This window comes from Streptopelia decaocto (assembly GCF_964273445.1).
Source record: "Streptopelia decaocto genome assembly, contig: HAP1_SCAFFOLD_995, whole genome shotgun sequence".
In the NCBI taxonomy this organism is placed as follows: domain Eukaryota; kingdom Metazoa; phylum Chordata; class Aves; order Columbiformes; family Columbidae; genus Streptopelia; species Streptopelia decaocto.
In genome coordinates, this window is record NW_028115209.1 from 27,748 (window position 1) to 48,384 (window position 20,637).

Genomic DNA, 20,637 nt, shown 5'->3' on the forward strand with positions numbered 1-20,637 from the left:
GACATGTCCCCCTCGTGACATGTGTCCCCCCTTGTGACGTGTGTCCCCTCATGACATGTGTCCCCCCATGACGTGTGTCCCCTCGTGACGTGTGTCCCCATGATGTGAGTCCCCACTCATGACATGTGTTCCCCCTCATGACGTGTGCCCCCACTCATGACATGTCCCCTCATGACGTGTGTCCCCCATGACTTGTGTCCCCTCATGACATGTGTCCCCACTCATGACATGTCCCCTCATGACATCTGTGTCCCCTCATGACATGTGTCCCCACTCATGACGTATGTCCCCCTCGTGACGTGTGTCCCCTCATGACGTGTCCCCTCTGTGACATGTGTCCCCTCATGACATGTGTCCCCCCGTGATGTGTGTCCCCATCGTGACATGTGTCCCCCCTCGTGACCTGTGTCCCCTCCTGACATGTGTCCCCTCATGATGTGTGTCCCCGTGACGTGTGTCCCCACTCATGACATGTGTCCCCACTCATGACATGTGTCCCCTCATGACATGTGTCCCCACTCATGACGTGTCCCCCCGTGACATGTGTCCCCTCGTGACATGTGTCCCTCCGTGACATGTGTCCCCCATGACATGTGTCCCCTCATGACGTGTGTCCCCGTGATGTGTGTCCCCACTCATGACATGTGTCCCCCTCATGACATGTGTCCCCACTCATGACATGTGTCCCCACTCATGACATGTCCCCCTCATGACATCTGTGTCCCCTCGTGACATGTGTCCCCCATGACATGTGTCCCCTCATGATGTGTGTCCCCATTGTGACGTGTCCCCCTCATGACATGTGTCCCCCATGACTTGTGTCCCCTCATGACATCTGTGTCCCCTCATGACATGTGTCCCCATTGTGACACGTGTCCCCCTCGTGACATGTGTCCCCACTCATCATGTGTGTCCCCACTCGTGACATGTATCCTCACTCATGATGTGTCCCCCCCGTGCCATGTCCCCCCTTATGACATGTCCCCCCCCATGACACGTGTCCCCTCGTGTCACGCATCCCCTCATGACCCGTGCCCACCCGTGACGCGTTCCCCCGTGACTCGTCCCCCCCAGGGCTGACGCTGAAGCCGCCGCAGTTCCAGGAGCACGACTTCCGCTCGGCGCCGCAGTTCCTGACGCCGCTGGTGGATCGCAGCGCCGTGGCGGGGTACACCACGGCCCTCAACTGCGCCGTGCGCGGCCACCCCAAGGTCTGCCGCCGTCTGGGTGCTGGGACACATATATATATATACATATATAATGTATGTACAGCCATAGCGCCCTGAGAACGCCTGCTCTGGGAAGCTAAGAAGGGTCGGGCCCGCTCAGTACTTGGATGGGAGACCTTATATATATATATATATATATATATATATATATATATATATATATATATATATATACACAGCCATAGCACCCTGAGAACACCTGACCTGGGAAGCTAAGCAGGGTCGGGCCCGCTCACTGCTTGGATGGGAGACCTTAGATATATACAGAGCCATAGCACCCTGAGAATGCCAGATGTGGGAAGCTAAGCAGGGTCGGGCCCGTTCAGTGCTTGGATGGGAGACCTTATATATACACAGCCATAATACCCTGAGAATGGCTGACCTGGGAAGCTAAGCAGGGTCGGGCCCGCTCAGTGCTTGGATGGGAGACCACGGGAAGCCAATGGGACCTGTGGGGGATTAGAAGGAGGGTGGTCAAAGAGGTTCTCCTGCCCCTCTACTCTGCCTTTGAGAAAAGGGTTTAGTTCAGATACTGTCAGGATATACTCGGGGAACATATATATAAAATATATATAATATACACAGCCATAGCACCCTGAGAATGGCTGATGTGGGAAGCTAAGCAGGGTCGGGCCCACTCAGTGCTTGGATGGGAGACCAGCTGGGTCCAGAGAGGTTCTCCTGCCCCTCTGCTCTGCCCTTGAATAAAGGGTTTAGTCCAGATACTATAGGATATACTTGGGGAATATATATATATATATATGTATATATCTCCCAGTCCAACCCCTCTCTCCCCAGCCCAAGGTGGTGTGGCTGAAGAACCAAATGGCCATAGGGGACGACCCGCGGTTCCTGGCGCGGCACAGCCAGGGGGTCCTGACGCTGCAGATCCGCAAACCGGGGCCGTTCGACGGGGGCACCTACGGCTGCCGCGCCGTCAACGAGCTGGGGGAGGCGCTGACCGAGTGCCGCCTGGAGATCCGGGGTGCGGGGGGGCCCCACAGGGGGGGCCTCATATCATAGGGGGTCCCTGATATCATAGGGGGGTCCCCGATATCATAGGGGGGCCCTGATACCCACTGGGAGGGCACCCCGGGGTCTTGGAGGGACCAGTGACACCAGTAAGAGAGGCTGGAGATTTGGGGTGTAGGGGTCCCAATATATGGGGGGGGTCCCTAAAACCGGGGGGGGGTCCCTGATATCATAGCGGGGTCCCCGATACCCACTGGGAGGGCACCCCAGGATCTTGGGGGGACCAGTGACACCAGTAACGAGAGGCTGGAGATTTGGGGTGTGGGGGCCTCTAATCCTTGGGGAGGGGTCCCAATATACAGGGGGGCTCCCTAAACCCTGGGGGGGTCCCTGATATCATAGGGGGGTCCCCGATACCCACTGGGAGGGCACCCCGGGATTAAGAGGGGACCAGTGACACCAGTATCGAACTGGGGGGGCGTCCATTGAGCCATGGGGTGTGTGGGGGGTCCCAATACTTGGGGAGGGGTCCCAATATATGGGGAGGGGCTCCCTAAAACCTGGGGGGTCCCTGATATCTGGTGGGGGGTCCCTGAGTCTGGGGGGACACCCCGGGATTATAGGGGTACCAGTGACACCAGTAACGAACTGGGGGGGCATCCATTGAGCCATGGGGGTCCCAATACTTGGGGAGGGGGCCCCAATAAATGGGGGGGCAGCGGCCGCCCCCCCAACCTGTGCCTCTCCCTGCAGTGCCCCAGTGAAGGCCACAGCGACACCGGATGGTGAGGGGGGGGCGTTAATTAATCGGGGGAGTTAATTTGAGATGGGGTTTATTTAGGGGTGAATGTTTGATTGGGGGGGTTTAATTCTGGGGGTCCGTGTTTCATTTGGGGGGTGTAGTAAATTGGGGGGGGGTATTTAATTAGGGAGCTGTGTTTAATTGGGGGCATCAATTGGGGGGGGTGTATTTAATTGGGGGGTGTATGTTTAATTAGGGAGCTGTGTTTAATTGGGTGCTGTTTAATTGGGGGGGTGTATTTAATTGGGGGGGTGTATGTTTAATTGGGGAGCTGTGTTGTTTAATTGGGGGGGGTGTATTTAATTGGGGGGTGTATGTTTAATTAGGGAGCTGTGTTTAATTGGGGGGGTGTATTTAATTGGGGGGGTGTATGTTTAATTGGGGGCTGTTAAATTGGGGGGGGTGTATGTTTAATTCGGGAGCTGTGTTGTTTAATTGGGGGGGTGTATTTATCGGGGGGGTGTATGTTTAATTAGGGAGCTGTGTTTAATTGGGGGCTGTTTAATTGGGGGGGTGTATTTAATTGGGGGGTGTATGTTTAATTCGGGAGCTGTGTTTAATTGGGGGCTGTTTAATTGGGGGCTGTTTAATTGGGGGGGGGGTGTATTTAATCGGGGGGTGTATGTTTAATTAGGGAGCTGTGTTTAATTGGGGGCTGTTTAATTAGGGGGGGCTCATTTAGGGTGTGAAGAGGCTCCTGTGCCACCTCCCGCCCCCCCCGGGGCCGCAGGAAGGAATTAACGCCCCCCCCCCAATAAACGGAACCCCCGGTTCTGCTGCACGCGCCTCCGTCCGTCTGTCCTTCTGGGGGGGGGGGGGGGACACACACACCCCCGTGTGTCACCCACGGGTGGGGGGGGGGGGGGCGAAAGGGGGGGGGACACCCCCGTGTATCACCCACAGGTTGGGGGGGGGGGGGTGGGAATCCAGCGCCCCGCCCACCCACCCCACCCCCCGCTAGGGGGCGGAGGGGGCGTGTCCTCCCGCCAGGGCCCCGCCCACTCGCCGTCTCTCTCGCCCAACCATTGGCTGGCCGCGCCGTCACTCCGGAAGGGGAGGAGGGCGGGTCTCAGCGTGATTGACAGCGCGTTCTCCCAATGGAGCACGGAGGGTGCGATGGGGTGTAGAGTTTAGGGTGCAGTGGGGGGGGGTGCACAGTTTGGGGGTGCAGTGGGGGGGGTGCACAGTTTGGGGGTGCAGTGGGGTGCTCAGGGAGGGGGTGCAGAGTTTGGGGGTGCAGTGGGGGGGGGTGCACAGTTTGGGGGAGCAGTGAGGTGCACAGTTTAGGGGTGCAGTGGGGTGCACAGTTTGGGGTGCACAGTTTAGGGGTGCACAGTTTGGGGTGCACAGAGAGGGGGGTGCACAGGGGTGGTGCAATGGGTTGCACAGTTTAGGGGTGCACGGGGGGGTTACAATGGGGTGCACAGTTTGGGGTGCACGGGGGGGTTGCAATGGGGTGCACATTGGGAATGCAATGGGGTGCACAGTTTGGGGTGCACGGGGGGGAATGCAATGGGTGCACAGTTTGGGGGTGCAATGGGGTGCACAGTTTAGGGGTGAACGGGGGGGGTGCACGGCGGGGTGCAGTGGGGTGCACAGTTTAGTGTTGCACAGTTTAAGGGTGCAGTGGGGTGCACAGTTTAGGAGTGCGGTGGGGTGCACAGTTTGGGGTGCACAGTTTAGGGGTGAACAGGGGGGTGCACGGGGGGGTGCAGTGGGGTGCACAGTTTGTGTTGCACAGTTTAGGGGTGCAATGAGGTGCACAGTTTGGGGTGCACAGTGAGGGGGTGCAGTCGGGTGCACGGAGGGGAACGCAATGGGGTGCAGAGTTTGGGATGCACAGTTTGGGGTGCACAGTTTAGGGGTGAACGGGGGGGTGCACGGGGGGGCTGCAGTGGGGTGCACAGTTTGGGGTGCACGAGGGGGTGCAACGGGGTGCACGGGGGGGGGGAATGCAATGGGGTGCACAGTTTGGGGTGCACGGGGAGGGGGGGTGCAATGGGATGCACGGGGGGGAATGCAATGGGGTGCACACTTTGGGGTGCACAGTTTGGGGGTGAACGGGGGGGTGCACGGGGGGGTGCAGTGGGGTGCACAGTTATGTGTGCACGGGGTGGGGGGGGGGTCCAAGCCCACACCCCCCCCCCCCCAGCCCCCCATATCCCCCCGGGGGGTGTTTTAACCCCCTCCTCGCCGGCTCCGGGCTGCGCAGGGTTAAGCGTGACGGTCACCACGCTGGGGGGGGGCACACACACACACAGCCCCCCCCCCCATCCCCACCCCCCCGCGGGGGGGCGTTGGGGCCGGACCCGGCCGCTCCGGCCCTTTGTGTCGGCGAACGGGGAGCGCGGGGCTGCGGCACCGGGACCAGGTCCGGGGGGGTTTGTGTGCGGGGGGGGATTGGAACGGCCGGGGGGGTTTGTGTGCGGGGGGGGGGGGGATCTTGGAACGGCCGGGGGGGTTTGTGTGCGGGGGGGGGGTCTTGGAACGGCCGGGGGGGTTTGTGTGCGGGGGGGGGTCTTGGAACGGCCGGGGGGGTTTGTGTGCGGGGGGGGTCTTGGAACGGCCGGGGGGGTTTGTGTGCGGGGGGGGCGGCTTGGAACGGCTGGGGGGGGTTTGGGGGGCGGGCTTGGAACGGCTGGAGGGGGGTTTGTGTGTGGGGGGGGGAATTGGAACGGCTGGGGGGGGGGGTGTGTTCGCGGGGGGGGCCTTGGAACGGCTGAGGGGGGTTGGTGTGCGGAGGGGGGTTGGTGTGCGGAGGGGGGGGCTTGGAACGGCTCGGGGGGGGAGGTCTTGGAACGGCTGAGGGGGGTTGGTATGCAGGGGGGGGGGCCTTGGAACTGCTGGGGGGGTGTGTGCGGGGGGGGGATTGGAATGGCTGGGGGCGGTTTGTGTGTGGGGAGGGGTTGTGTGTGGTGGGGGGGGCCTTGGAACGGCCAAGGGGGGGTTTGTGTGCAGGGGGGGGGGTGCTTGGAACGGCTGGGGGGGTTGTGTGCCGGGGGGGCCTTGGAACGGCTCGGGGGATTATGTGGGGGGTGGGGGGGGCGGTTTGCAGGGTCCTGGGGGGGTGCATGGTCCTTTTTGGGGGGGGGGTTTATATGGTGGGGGGGACATTGCAGGGTCCTGGGGGGGGTTGCAGGGTCCTTGGGGGGTTATATGGTGGGGGGGTCGGTTTGCAGGGTCCTGGGGGGGGGTTGCAGTGTCCTTGGGGGGGTTATATGGTGGGGGGGAACACTGCAGTGTCCTTGGGGGGGGTACGTGGTGGGGGGGACATTGCAGTGTCCGGGGGGGGGGTTGCATGGTGGGGGGGGTGCTGTGCAGGGTCCAGGGGGGTTGCATGGTCCTTGGGGGGTTTATATGGGGGGGGGGGCATTGCAGGGTCCTGGGGGGTGTTAGATGGGGGGGGGTGCACATTATGTGGCCCTGGGGGCTCTGCAATATGGGGGTTCGGGGGGGGCACATTGCATGGTCCTTGGGGGGGGGGTTATATGGTGGGGGGGCCATTGCAGGGTCCAGGGGGGGTTGCATGGTCCTGGGGGGGTGTTAGATGGTGGGGGGGGCACATTATGTGGTCCTGGGGGGCTCTGCAATATGGGGTTCGGGGGGGCACATTGCATGGCCCTGGGGGTGTTATATGGTGGGGGGGGGCATTGCATGTTCCTGGGGGGGTTTGCATGGTCCCGGGGGGTGTTAGATGGCGGGGGGGGGGCACATTATGTAGTCCTGGGGGGCTCTGCAATATGGGGGTTTGCGGGGGGGGGCACATTGTGTGCTCCTTGGGAGTGTTATATGGTGGGGGGGGGGGCATTGCATGTTCCTTGGGGGTGTTAGATGGCGGGGGGGGCACATTATGTGGTCCTGGGGGGGGCTCTTCAAGCTGGGGGGGCACATCGTGTGGTCCTGGGGGGCTGTGCAATATGGGGGGGGCACATTGCATGGTCCTGGGGGCTCTGCAATATGGGGGTTCGGGGGGGGGCACATTGCATGGCCCTGGGGGGCTCTGCAAGCTGTAGGGGGGGGACCCACAATGACACCGACCCCCCCCCCCCCCCCAGCATGGAGACCCCCAGGACGCGCCCCCGCTGGCGGCTGCACCCGGAGGGGGGTCCCCAGCATCCCCCCCCATCCCCGGAGGAGCCCGAGGGGGGGGGCCCAGTGTCCTTGGCGGCCGAGCGGGGATCGTGGACACGGCAACCGGCACCGGCACCGCACGGCGGCTCTACCATCTCTACTGGCTCTACCATCTCTACTGGCTCTACCATCGCTACCGGCTCTACCATCTCTTCCGGCTCTACCAGCGGCTCTACCATCACTACCGGCTCTACCATCACTACCGGTGGCTCTTCCGGCTCTACTATCACTAACAGCTCTACCGGCGGCTCTACCATTACTACCGGCTCTACTGGCGGCTCTACCAGCGGCTCTACTGGCTCTACCGGTGGCTCTATGGGCGGCTCTACCATCACTACCAGCTCTACTGGTGGCTCTACCGGCTCTACCATCACTACTGGCTCTACCGGCTCTACCATCACTACCAGCTCTACCGGTGGCTCAACCGGTGGTTCTACCGGCAGCTCTACCATCACTACTGGCTCTACCGGTGGCTCTACCGGCTCTACCATCACTACTGGCTCTACCATCACTACCGGCTCTACCAGCTCTACCGGCGGCTCTACTGGCTCTACCATCACTACCGGCTCTACCGGCGGCTCCACCGGCGGCGCCGGCACGGAGCTGCGGCGCTTGCGCTTCCGTCAGTTCCGCTACCAGGAGGCGTCGGGGCCGCGGGACGTGTGGCGGCGGCTGCGGGAGCTGTCGCGGGGCTGGTTGCGGCCCGAGGTGAGGAGCAAGGAGCAGATCATGGAGCTGCTGGTGCTGGAGCAGTTCCTGAGCATCCTGCCCGAGGACATCCAGAGCTGGGTGTGGGTGCGGCACCCCGAGTCCTGCGCGCAGGCCGTGGCCTTGGCCGAGAGCTTCCAGCCGGGACAGGGGCAGCCCGGCGCCGTTTGGGAGCAGCAGGTGAGACGCGGGGCCGGGTCGCCCCCCTTTGTCCCCCAAAACCGGGCGCAACGTCCCACAGGGCGCCTTGGACCCCCAGGGTCTCTATGAACCATCGAGGGTTTGATTGCGCGGTGACAATAAAACCATGGCTGTTAACCCCCCCACACTAAATCCAGGGGATCAGAAGGGAAAGGACAGAGAGTTGGGAAAATTAACAATGTTTTGCTGATAAAAAAATAGAGAAAATAATAGAAAATAGACAAAATTGATCCTGAAAGTGCTGGCAGCTGCAGGGCAGGCACCCCAAGTCCCAGCCAATGGAGCTGGATTCAGGCTGTCACTTGGCCTCAGTTCACAAGCTGGCACCCCAAGTCCTGGCCTGGACTCTGCAGCCAATGGAGCTGGATTCAGGCTGTCACTTGGCCTCAGTTCACAAGCTGGCACCCCAAGTCCTGGCCTGGACTCTGCAGCCAATGGAGCTGGATTCAGTCTGTCACTTGGCCTCAGTTCACCAGCTGGCACCCCAAGTCCTGGCCTGGACTCTGCAGCCAATGGAGCTGGATTCAGTCTGTCACTTGGCCTCAGTTCACCAGCTGGCACCCCAAGTCCTGGCCTGGACTCTGCAGCCAATGGAGCTGGATTCAGTCTGTCACTTGGCCTCAGTTCACAAGCTGGCACCCCAAGTCCTGGCCTGGACTCTGCAGCCAATGGAGCTGGATTCAGTCTGTCACTTGGCCTCAGTTCACCAGCTGGCACCCCAAGTCCTGGCCTGGACTCTGCAGCCAATGGAGCTGGATTCAGTCTGTCACTTGGCCTCAGTTCACCAGCTGGCACCCCAAGTCCTGGCCTGGACTCTGCAGCCAATGGAGCTGGATTCAGTCTGTCACTTGGCCTCAGTTCACCAGCTGGCACCCCAAGTCCTGGCCTGGACTCTGCAGCCAATGGAGCTGGATTCAGTCTGTCACTTGGCCTCAGTTCACCAGCTGGCACCCCAAGTCCTGGCCTGGACTCTGCAGCCAATGGAGCTGGATTCAGTCTGTCACTTGGCCTCAGTTCACAAGCTGGCACCCCAAGTCCTGGCCTGGACTCTGCAGCCAATGGAGCTGGATTCAGGCTGTCACTTGGCCTCAGTTCACAAGCTGGCACCCCAAGTCCCGGCCTGGACTCTGCAGCCAATGGAGCTGGATTCAGTCTGTCACTTGGCCTCAGTTCACCAGCTGGCACCCCAAGTCCCGGCCTGGACTCTGCAGCCAATGGAGCTGGATTCAGGCTGTCACTTGGCCTCAGTTCACCAGCTGGCACCCCAAGTCCCGGCCTGGACTCTGCAGCCAATGGAGCTGGATTCAGGCTGTCACTTGGCCTCAGTTCACCAGCTGGCACCCCAAGTCCCGGCCTGGACTCTGAAGCCAATGGAGCTGGATTCAGTCTGTCACTCGGACAGCTCGCGAGGTCCTCTCCTAATTTTGGCCATAAGGAAAAGGGGCGAGATCCCCGTGATCTCCCACTTTTATAGGAAGTATCACGTGAATGGGGGGACAGCGGGATGAGGGCTTAGTTTAGATACTATCAGGATATACTTGGGGAACATATATATATATACAATATATATACAGCCATAGCGCCCTGAGAACACCTGATCTGGGAAGCTAAGCAGGGTCGGGTCCGGTCAGTGCTTGGATGGGAGACCTTATATATATATATATATATATATATATATATATGTATATATATACACAGCCATAGCACCCTGAGAACGCCTGATGTGGGAAGCTAAGCAGGGTCGGGCCCGCTCAGTGCTTCGATGGGAGACCATGAGGCCAATGGGACCTGGGGTGGGTTACAGGGGGTGGTCAGTGGGTCAGAGAGGTTCTCCTGCCCCTCTGCTCTGCCCTTGAATAAAGGGTTTAGTTCAGATACTATCAGGATACACTTGGGGAACATATATATGTGTAATATACAGCCATAGCACCCTGAGAACACCTGATCTGGGAAGCTAAGCAGGGTCGGGCCCGTTCAGTGCTTGGATGGGAGACCAGCTGGGTCCAGAGCGGTTCTCCTGCCCCTCTGCTCTGCCCTGGTGCCACCACACCTGGAATATCGTGCCCAGGGGGGTTGTGGAGTCTCCTTCTCTGCCACATTCAACCCTGGTTCCTGTGTCACCTCACCTGGGTGTTCCTGCTCGGCACAGATGATCTTTCGAGGTCCTTTCCAACCCCCAGGTGCCCTTTTCCTGCAGGTGACGGTGCGTGTGAAGGTGGAGGACGTGGCCCTGGGGGACCCCGAAGGGGCCGGGGAGCCAGCGAGCCCCCCGTTGGAGTCACCCCATGTCCCCGCTGGGGCCGGGCGGCGGGAGGAGGTGACATGGCCCAAGGTCAAGTTTGTCCCCGAGGAGGAGGAGCAGCACCTGCAAGAAGCAGGTGAGAGGCTGAAAGCAAAGAAACCCCCCCAAAAAAGGGGTGAAGAAGCTGCTGGAGGAGCTGGGGGGGCTTGGATGTGGTGGGGGGTGTCCTGCCCCATCTAGTCCTCCCCATAGATGGTGTTGTTGCTGGGTCACAAATGAGGTTCTGGCGCTGGGGAAACTCTCGGGGTTTTGAGAGAGTTGGGAAAATTAACAATGATTTACTAATAATAAAATAGAGAAAATAATACAAAAGATACAAACCCGATCCTGAAAGTGCTGGCAGCTGCAGGGCAGGCACCCCAAGTCCCAGCCAATGGAGCTGGATTCAGTCTGTTGCTTGGCCTCAGTTCACAAGCTGGCACCCCAAGTCCCGGCCTGGACTCTGCAGCCAATGGAGCTGGATTCAGTCTGTCACTTGGCCTCAGTTCACCAGCTGGCACCCCAAGTCCTGGCCTGGACTCTGCAGCCAATGGAGCTGGATTCAGTCTGTCACTTGGCCTCAGTTCACCAGCTGGCACCCCAAGTCCTGGCCTGGACTCTGCAGCCAATGGAGCTGGATTCAGTCTGTCACTTGGCCTCAGTTCACAAGCTGGCACCCCAAGCCCCGGCCTGGACTCTGCAGCCAATGGAGCTGGATTCAGGCTGTCACTTGGCCTCGGTTTGCAGGGACGGCTCGCAAGGTCCTCTCCTAATGTCAGTTATAAGGACAAGGGGCGAGATCCTTGTGACACTGTCCCCGCGCCCCCCCCCGGGCTGGATTCAGGTTTCGCTCGGTGCCGGGAGCTGCTCCATCTCCGCCGTTGCCGGAGGAGCCCGATGGTGGCGGCGTCTCCTCCATTGAGAACCAACAACCGAAGCGTCTTCTCTTCCCCCCGCAGGTCCCGCCGTGGCGAGCAGAGACGTGGGGGCGCCCGTTGCGCATCGCCGAGACCCCCCCCACCCCCCCAGCGCCCCCCGCGGTGCCCCGGCGGCCAGGACCACCCCCCATCGGCGCCAGGTCCCGCGGGATCGCAGCGCCTGCCCACAGCCCGTCGCCCGAGCACCGGCCGGAGCAGCCGAGAGCCCCGAGAAGCCCTGGGTGAGGCCGCATGGTGTGTCTGGTTCGGGGCCATCGGCTCCAGGACGGGGAACTGTTGGGAGGGTCCAGCGCAGGGTGACAAAGGTGATCGAGTGGAGCATCTCCTGTGTGAGGAAAGGGATAAAGACCATATATATATATATATATATATATATATATGTACACAGCCATAGCACCCTGAGAACGCCCCGTCTCGTCTGATGTGGGAAGCTAAGCAGGGTCGGGCCCGTTCAGTGCTTGGATGGGAGACCTTATATATATATATACACACACAGTCATAGCACCCTGAGAATGCCTGATCTGGGAAGCTAAGCAGGGTCGGGCCTGGTCGGTGCTTGGATGGGAGACCTTGTGGCCAGGAAGCCTGGGGTGGGTTACAGGGAGGGGGTGGTCAGTGGGTCAGAGAGGTTCTCCTGCCCCTCTGCTCTTGAATAAAGGGTTTAGTTCAGATACTGTCAGGATATACTTGGGGAACATATATATATAAAATATATACAGCCATAGCACCCTGATCTCATCTGATCTGGGAAGCTAAGCAGGGTCAGGTCCGGTCAGTACTTGGATGGGAGACCATATATATGTATATATATATATATGTATATATACACACAGCCCCTCTGCTCTGCCCTGTTGAGGCCACACCTGGAAGCTTGGAGAAGAGACTGAGGGCTGATTGATTAATTAACGGCGATCAATATGGAAAGGGGGCGTGTCGGGAGGATGGAGCCACCGGTGATAGGACAAGGGGCAATGGGTACAACTTGTTCCCATTGAGGGTGCCAGAGCCCGAACAGGCTGCCCAGGGGGGGTTGTGGAGTCTCCTCTGTGCCATTCAACCCCGGTTCCTGTGTCACCTCACCTGGGTGCTCCAGCTCCATGGGGGTTGGACTGGATGAGCTTTTGGGGTCTAATCCTTGGCGTGGTTCTGTGGTCCTGTGCAGCGGGAGCCGGCGGCGCACGGCAAGGAGCGTCCGTACCCCTGCGGTGAGTGCGGCAAGAGCTTCGCGCGGCTGACGCACCTCAAGACCCACCAGCGCACGCACACGGGGGTGAAGCCCTACGGCTGCGGCGCCTGCGGCAAGCGCTTCGGCCACCTCTCCACCCTCACCACCCACCAGCGCCTCCACACGGGCGAGCGCCCCTACGCCTGCGCCTCCTGCGCCAAGACCTTCACCAACCCCTCGGACCTCAACAAGCACCAGCGCAGCCACACGGGCGAGCGGCCCTACGGCTGCGGCGCCTGCGGCAAGCGCTTCAGCCAGCAGTCCAACCTCACCATGCACCGGCGCAGCCACACCCAGGAGCGGCCCTACCCCTGCGGCGCCTGCGCCAAGAGCTTCAAGTACCTGGCGGACCTGACGGTGCACGAGCGCTCGCACACGGGCGAGAGGCCCTTTCCCTGCGCCCACTGCGGGAAGGGCTTCAGCAACAAGTCCTCGCTGGCCCGGCACACGCGTATCCACGCCCGGGCGGCCGCCAGGGACAAGTGATGGCGATGGGGAGGAGGAGGAGGGTGGGACGAGGTGGGATGGGGAGGTTGGGTTGGGTTGGGTGAGGTGGACCTGGCAGCCCCGGGGAGATGAGTGGGGGTGGAGGGGGGATGAGATGGTGTTTGAGGAGCCCAGTGGCTCCAGGACTTGGGGCTGTGGTCATGGAGATGGGACATGGATGGGGTGACCATGGGCTGCTCATTGATGTCCTTCTGGTGGCTCCAGGACTTGGGTCCATGGTCCTGGAGATGTGACATGGATGGGGGTGACCATAAGCTGCTCATTGATGTCCTCCTGGTGGCTCCAGGACACAGCATCCCGGAGATGTGACATGGATGGGTGAATATGGGCTGGTCATTGATGTCCTCCTGGTGGCTGCAGGACTTGGGTCCATGGTCCTGGAGATGTGACATGGATGGGGTGACCATGGGCTGCTCATTGATGTCCTCCTGGTGGCTCCAGGATGCAGCTCGTGGTCCTGGAGATGTGACACAGATGGGGTGACCATGGGCTGCTCATTGATGTCCTTCTGGTGGCTCCAGGACACAGCATCCTGGAGATGTGACATGGATGGGGGTGACCATGGGCTGCTGGCTGATGTCCCTGAAGAGCCTGGTGGCTCCAGGATGGAGCTCGTGGTCCTGGAGATGTGACATGGATGGGGTGACCATGGGCTGCTCATTGGTGTCCTACTGGTGGCTCCAGGACACAGCATCCCGGAGATGTGACATGGATGGGTGAATATGGGCTGGTCATTGATGTCCTCTTGGTGGCTCTAGGACTTGGGTACATGGTCCTGGAGATGTGACATGGATGGGGTGATCATGAGGTGCTCATTGATGTCCTTCTGGTGGCTCCAGGATGCAGCTCGTGGTCCTGGAGATGTGACATGGATGGGGTGACCATGGGCTGCTCATTGATGTCCTCCTGGTGGCTCCAGGATGGAGCTTGTGGTCCTGGAGATGTGACACGATGGGGGTGACCATAAGCTGCTCATTGATGTCCTCCTGGTGGCTCCAGGACTCAGCATCCCGGAGATGTGACACGGATGGGGGTGACCATGGGCTGCTCATTGGTGGCCTCCTGGTGGCTCCAGGACCGGGGTCCATGGTCCTGGAGATGTGACACGGATGGGGGTGACCATGGGCTGCTCATTGATGTCCTCCTGGTGGCTCCAGGACACAGCAACCCGGAGATGTGACATAGACAGGGGTGAGGACAAGATGGTGATAAATGTCCCCATGAGCCTGGTGGCTCCAGGATGCAGCTCGTGGTCCTGGAGATGTGACATGGATGGGGGTGACCATGAGCTGCTCATTGATGTCCTCCTGGTGGCTCCAGGACTTTGGTCCATGGTCCTGGAGATGTGACACGATGGGGGTGACCAGGGGCTGCTCATTGGTGGCCTCCTGGTGGCTCCAGGACACAGCAACCCGGAGATGTGACATGGACGGAGCTGACGACAAGCTGGTGACAATGTTCCCATGGGCCTGATGGCTCCAGGATGCAGCTCGTGGTCCCAGAGATGGGACATGGATGGGGGTGACCATGGGCTGCTCATTGATGTCCTCCTGGTGGCTCCAGGATGCAGCTCGTGGTCCTGGAGATGTGACACGATGGGGGTGACCATGAGATGCTCATTGGTGGCCTCCTGGTGGCTCCAGGACACAGCATCCTGGAGATGTGACATGGATGGGGGTGAGGACAAGCTGGTGACAATGTCCCCATGAGCCTGGTGGCCCCAGGATGTTTCTCCGCATTCCCAAATGCCACATGGTTGGGCTGATGAAGCCGACGAGTGGTGTCCCCCACAAGCCCGGTGACCCTCGGCCGGCGTCCCAAAGGACACACAACATGACGACGACCTGATGGTTGACATTCCCTCCCCCCGCTCCTCAGGATCTGCACCCCAAATCCCCCATCGGGACGTCCCGTCTTGCCCTCCAATGGCCCTTTTGTCCCCCTTTTTTGGGTATTTATTAATGGCAGTGCCCGCCATCCTGTCCCATTGTACCCCCGGTGTTCCCCCCCGTTGTCCCCCCTGTTGTCCCCCCTGTGCTCCGGGCCTTACAATTAGAGACCGACCTACCTCACCGGGCGCTGCCCCCAGAGCTGGAGCCCAAAGTGGGGGGGCTTGGGGAGCCCCTCGTGCTGGGCCCCCCCGGTTTCTCCCCCTTTGTGCTGTAACAGCCGTTTTACCCCCTTGTCCTGCTGGTCTGGCTGTTCTTGTGGCGCCCTGAGAAGCTGGGGGGTCAATGGGAGGGACTGGGATGGACTGGGAGGGGACTGGGGGGACTGGGGGGGACTGGGAGAGACTGGGGTGGACTGGGAGGGACTGGGGGGACTGGGAGGGACTGGGGAGGACTGGGAGAGACTGGGGTGGATTGAGAGGGACTGGGGTGGATTGGGAGGGACTGGGGTGGACTGGGAGGGACTGGGATGGACTGGGAGGGACTGGGATGGACTGGGATCAACTGGAATGCACTGGTCAGCACTGGGAGGCAATGGGATGTACTGGGCAGCACTGGGAGGTAGTGGGATATACTTGGGGATATATTTGGGGGGGAAACCAAAGCAAAGCAACACAACCCAACCAAAACCAACGCAACCCAACTCAACCCAACCCAATGCAACCAACGCAACCCAACCCAACGCAACCCGACCTGACCCAACCCAACGCAACTCAACACAACCCAACCCAACTCAACACAACCCAACGCAACCCAACCCAACCTAACCCAACTCAACCCAACCCAATGCAATCCAACTCAACCCAACCCAATGCAATGCAACGCAACCCAACCCAACCCATCTCAACCCAACTCAACACAACCCAACCCAACTCAACACAACCCAACTAAACCCAACCACCCAACCCAACCGAACTCAACCCAACCCAACTCAACTCAACCCAACCCAACCCAACTCAACCCAACACAAACCAACCCAACCTAACCCAACTCAACTCAATGCAACCCAACCCAATGCAACCCAACCGAACTCAACCCAACCCAACCCAACCACCCAACTCAATCCAAGTCAACCCAACACAACCCAACTCAACCCAACTCAACACAACCCAACGCAAACCAACCTAACCCAACTCAACTCAATGCAACCCAACCCAATGCAACCCAACCCAACTCAACCCAACCCAACCACCCAACTCAATCCAACCCAACCCAACCCAACCACCCAACTCAATCCAACTCAACCCAACTCAACACAACCCAACGCAACCCAACTCAACCCAACCCAACTCATCCCAACCCAACTCAACCCAACCTGACTCAACTCAACCCAACTAAACCCAACCACCCAACTCAATCCAACTCAGCCCAACTCAACTCAACCCAATTCAACCCAACCCAACTCAACACAATTCAACTCAACCCAACCCAACTCAACTCAACCCAACCCAGCTCAACACAACCCAATGCAAACCAACCCAACCTAACCCAACTCAACTCAATGCAACCCAACCCAATGCAACCCAACCCAACTCAACCCAACCCAACCTAACTAAACCCAACCACCCAACTCAATCCAACTCAACCCAACCCAACCCAACCCAACCCAACCCAACCCAACCCAACCCAACTCAACTAAATCCAACCCAACTCATCCCAACCCAATTCAACCCAACCTGACCCAACTCAACCCAACTAAACCCAACCACCCAACTCAATCCAACTCAACCCAACTCAACTCAACCCAATTCAACCCAACCCAACTCAACCCAACTCAACACAACTCAACTCAACCCAACTCAACCCAACCACCCAACTCAATCCAACTCAACCCAACTCAACTTGACCCGACCCAACCCAACCTGACCCAAAGCCAACCCAACCCAACCCAAACCGAGAAAGGAAGGGACCAGCTACACGGATGTGCCTCGCCGCCCCTACACCGCGCACGGCGGGACGTCGGCGATGGGCCAACACTCCTTGACGCGGGGCCGGACATCCAGCACTGTGCGGCTGCGCGCCCACCCTGTCACGGCCACACTGTGGGGTTGCCCATCGCCGAAATCGCGGGTGAGCCGCGCGGCGAAGGGGACACGGACGTCGGAGCGCCGGCCCTCCAGGGCCACCGCGCACGCCGTGCGGGGCCGCAGCTCCTCCTCCACCACGCGCGTGTGGACGACGTACTGCCCGGCGCTGGCTCCGCCCACCCAGGGGACGTCGGTGACGTTGGTGGCCTCCCAGCCCGTCCCGTTGAAGGTCAAGAGCGCGGCTCGCAGCGCCCCGCGCACAGCACCGAAGGCGCTCTGCTCCATCTGCCAGTCGTGCTCCGTCTCGGTGGCCTCCTCCAAGGTGACGTTCCGCCGCGCCGCTCGGCAGCCTTCGTTCCTCACCGTGCTCACCGTCAGCGTGACGTCCTCCCCGCGCTCCACCGCGCCGCTCACGTTGTAGCTGACGTCCTCGATGGTGATGTTGGCCGGCCCTTTCTTCACCACCAAGACCTGGTACCACTTGTACCACACCTCCTCGCCATCCACCATCATGAAGGCGGCCCGTTGCCTTTTGGAGACCTTGCCCAGGCCGTAGCGGTTCCTCCCGACGAAGACGTCGATGGACGGACACCCCTCCACGGCGTTCTTGGGCACGTTGCCGAAGGAGTCGTCCACCCAGCCCAGCGCCTCGAAGCCGCCGACGTTCACCAACACCTTGAAGTCGCTGGTTCTCCACTCCCAGTTCCCGTAGGGGTAGAAGCAGAAGGGGCCCCGCGCCGGGACGTGGGCGCCGGGGTTGCAACCCCGCGCCGCGGTGGAGCAGACGTACTCCAACCTCCCGGCGTGGACGTTCCAGCTGGAGACGGCGTCGGGGGGCAGCGTGCCCTCGAACGGCACCCACCGCAGGTAGGACGGCGGCTCGTCCGCTCGCTCCCACCGGGAGAAGCTCCGGGTGGCGCCTGCGGGGAAAGAACAGGTGGTTTTTGGGAAAGAACGGGCGGTTTTGGGGAAAGAACGGGTGGTTTTGGTGAAATGAGACGTCTCTTGAAGCTGCTGGGGTGACGTCCTATGGGGACCCACCACCCCACTGGGGAGCTGCTGCAGCTCCAGCACGGATGATAAGCAGGACAACTCAAGCGACCCTTTGTAGGTTTTGGGGGGCAAAGTGGGGGATGATCCCAAAGGTCTCCAGCCCATGGGAAGGTCCCACATTGGAGCAGGTTGGACCCCAAGGTCTCTAGCCCATGTTGGAGAAGGTTGGACCCGAAGGTCTTCAGCCGATGGGAAGGTCCCACGTTGGAGTAGGTTGGACCCCAAGGTCTCCAGCTCATGGTGGAGCTGGTTGGACCCCAAGGTCTCCAGCCCATGGTGGAGCAGGTTGGACCCCAAGGTCTCCAGCCCATGGTGGAGCAGGTTGGACCCCAAGGTCTCCAGCTCATGGTGGAGCTGGTTGGACCCCAAGGTCTCCAGCCCATGGTGGAGCCGGTTGGACTTGAAGGACTCCAGCCCATGGTGGAGCAGGTTGGACCCCAAGGTCTCCAGCCCATGGTGGAGCAGGTTGGACTTGAAGGACTCCAGCCCATGGAGAGCCCATGGTGGAGTAGGTTCATCTTGAAGGCCTCCAGCCCATGGTGGAGCAGGTTGGACCCCAAGGTCTCCAGCCCATGGTGGAGCAGGTTGGACCCCAAGGTCTCCAGCCCATGGTGGAGCAGGTTGGACCCCAAGGTCTCCAGCCCATGGTGTAGCAGGTTCATCTTGAAAGACTCCAGCCCATGGGAAGGACCCACGTTGGATTAGGTTGGACCTGAAGGTCTCCAGCCCATGGGAAAGACCCACGTTGGATTACATTGGACCCAAAGGTCTCCAGCCCATGGGAAGGTCCCACATTGGAGCAGGTTAGACCCCAAGGTCTCCAGCTCATGGTGGAGCAGGTTGGACACGAAGGTCTCCAGCCCATGGTGGAGCAGGTTGGACCCCAAGGTCTCCAGCCCACGGTGGAGCAGGTTGGACCCCAAGGTCTCCAGCCCACGGTGGAGCAGGTTCATCTTGAAAGACTCCAGCTCATGGTGGAGCAGGTTGGACATGAAGGTCTCCAGCCCATGGTGGAGCAGGTTGGACATGAAGGTCTCCAGCTCATGGTGGAGCAGGTTGGACATGAAGGTCTCCAGCTCATGGTGGAGCAGGTTGGACATGAAGGTCTCCAGCTCATGGTGGAGCAGGTTGGACATGAAGGTCTCCAGCTCATGGTGGAGCAGGTTGCCATGAAGGTCTCCAGCCCATGTTGGAGCAGGTTGGACATGAAGGTCTCCAGCTCATGGTGGAGCAGGTTGCCATGAAGGTCTCCAGCCCATGTTGGAGCAGGTTGGACCCAAAGGTCTCCAGCCCATGGTGGAGCAGGTTGGACATGAAGGGCTCCAGCCCATGATGAAGCAGGTTGGACCCACGTTCCCCCCCCCCATCTGCCCCACAACCCACCGCGGCGAAGCCAAAACTCACCCGGTGCCGTCGCGGGGGCTCCAGCGCCGCCCGGGAGGAGGAGGAGGAGGAGGGGGAGGAGCTGTGGGAGGGGGAGGAGCTGTGGGAGGGGGAGGAGCTGTGGGAGGGGGAGGAGCTGTGGGAGGGGGAGGAGCTGTGGGAGGGGGAGGGGCTGTGGGAGGGGGAGGAGCTGTGGGAGGGGGAGGAGCTGTGGGAGGGGGAGGAGCTGTGGGGAGGGGGTGGAGCTGGGGGAGGGGGCGGAGCTGGGGGAGGGGGAGGAGCTGTGGGAGGGGGAGGGGCTGTGGGAGGGGGAGGAGCTGTGGGAGGGGGAGGAGCTGTGGGGAGGGGGTGGAGCTGGGGGAGGGGGCGGAGCTGGGGGAGGGGGAGGAGCTGTGGGAGGGGGAGGAGCTGTGGGAGGGGGAGGGGCTGTGGGAGGGGGAGGGGCTGTGGGAGGGGGAGGAGCTGTGGGAGGGGGAGGGGCTGTGGGAGGGGGAGGGGCTGTGGGAGGGGGAGGAGCTGGGGGAGGGGGAGGAGCTGGGGGAGGGGGAGGAGCTGGGGGAGGGGGAGGAGCTGTGGGAGGGGGCGGAGCTGGGGGAGGGGGAGGGGCTGTGGGAGGGGGCGGAGCTGGGGGAGGGGGAGGGGCTGTGGGAGGGGGCGGAGCTGGGGGAGGGGGAGGGGCTGTGGGAGGGGGAGGGGCAGTGGGAGGGGGAGGAGCTGTGGGGAGGGGGAGGAGCTGTGGGGAGGGGAGGAGCTGTGGGAGGGGGAGGAGCTGTGGGAGGGGGAGGAGCTGTGGGAGGGGGAGGAGCTGTGGGAGGGGGAGGGGCTGTGGGAGGGGGAGGAGCTGGGGGAGGGGGAGGGGCTGGGGAGGGGGAGGAGCTGTGGGAGGGGGAGGGGCTGTGGGAGGGGGAGGAGTTGTGGGAGGGGGAGGAGCTGTGGGAGGGGGAGGAGCTGTGGGAGGGGGAGGGGCTGTGGGAGGGGGAGGAGCTGTGGGAGGGGGAGGGGCTGTGGGAGGGGGAGGGGCTGTGGGAGGGGGAGGAGCTGTGGGAGGGGGAGGGGCTGTGGGAGGGGGAGGGGCTGTGGGAGGGGGAGGGGCTGTGGGAGGGGGAGGGGCTGCGGGAGGGGGAGGGGCTGTGGGAGGGGGAGGAGCTGTGGGAGGGGGAGGGGCTGCGGGAGGGGGAGGGGTTGTGGGGAGGGGGAGGAGCTGGGGAGGGGGCGGGGCTATGGGAGCGGG

General features: G+C 61.2%; 3 protein-coding genes across 3 annotated transcripts in view; 2 read left to right on the plus strand and 1 right to left on the minus strand.

The window, feature by feature from the left end:
• Positions 1-3,789, plus strand: part of LOC309452867 (myosin-binding protein C, fast-type-like) — a gene marked incomplete at its 5' end in the record, with an annotated part of 29,717 nt that extends 25,928 nt beyond the window's left edge. The window contains 4 exon segments of the mRNA XM_082077527.1: positions 1,075-1,211; positions 2,028-2,214; positions 2,955-2,986; positions 3,671-3,789. Coding sequence (XP_081933653.1) covers positions 1,075-1,211; positions 2,028-2,214; positions 2,955-2,965 — 335 coding nt within the window.
• A 3,660-nt stretch (positions 3,790-7,449) lies between these two features.
• On the plus strand, positions 7,450-12,973 carry LOC309452868 (uncharacterized protein; the record flags this gene model as incomplete). The annotated part of the gene is made up of 4 exons (XM_082077528.1): positions 7,450-8,022; positions 10,241-10,421; positions 11,284-11,483; positions 12,425-12,973. The coding sequence occupies 4 exons, from the start codon at positions 7,450-7,452 to the stop codon at positions 12,971-12,973; spliced, it is 1,503 nt and encodes a 500-aa protein (XP_081933654.1).
• Positions 12,974-16,880: 3,907 nt separating this feature from the next.
• On the minus strand, positions 16,881-19,159 carry LOC309452869 (natterin-3-like; the record flags this gene model as incomplete). Its single annotated transcript, XM_082077529.1, has 2 exons — positions 16,881-17,890; positions 18,817-19,159. 2 exons carry the CDS (start codon positions 19,157-19,159, stop codon positions 16,881-16,883), a joined length of 1,353 nt encoding a protein of 450 aa, XP_081933655.1.
• Between the last annotated feature and the right edge of the window lie 1,478 nt (positions 19,160-20,637).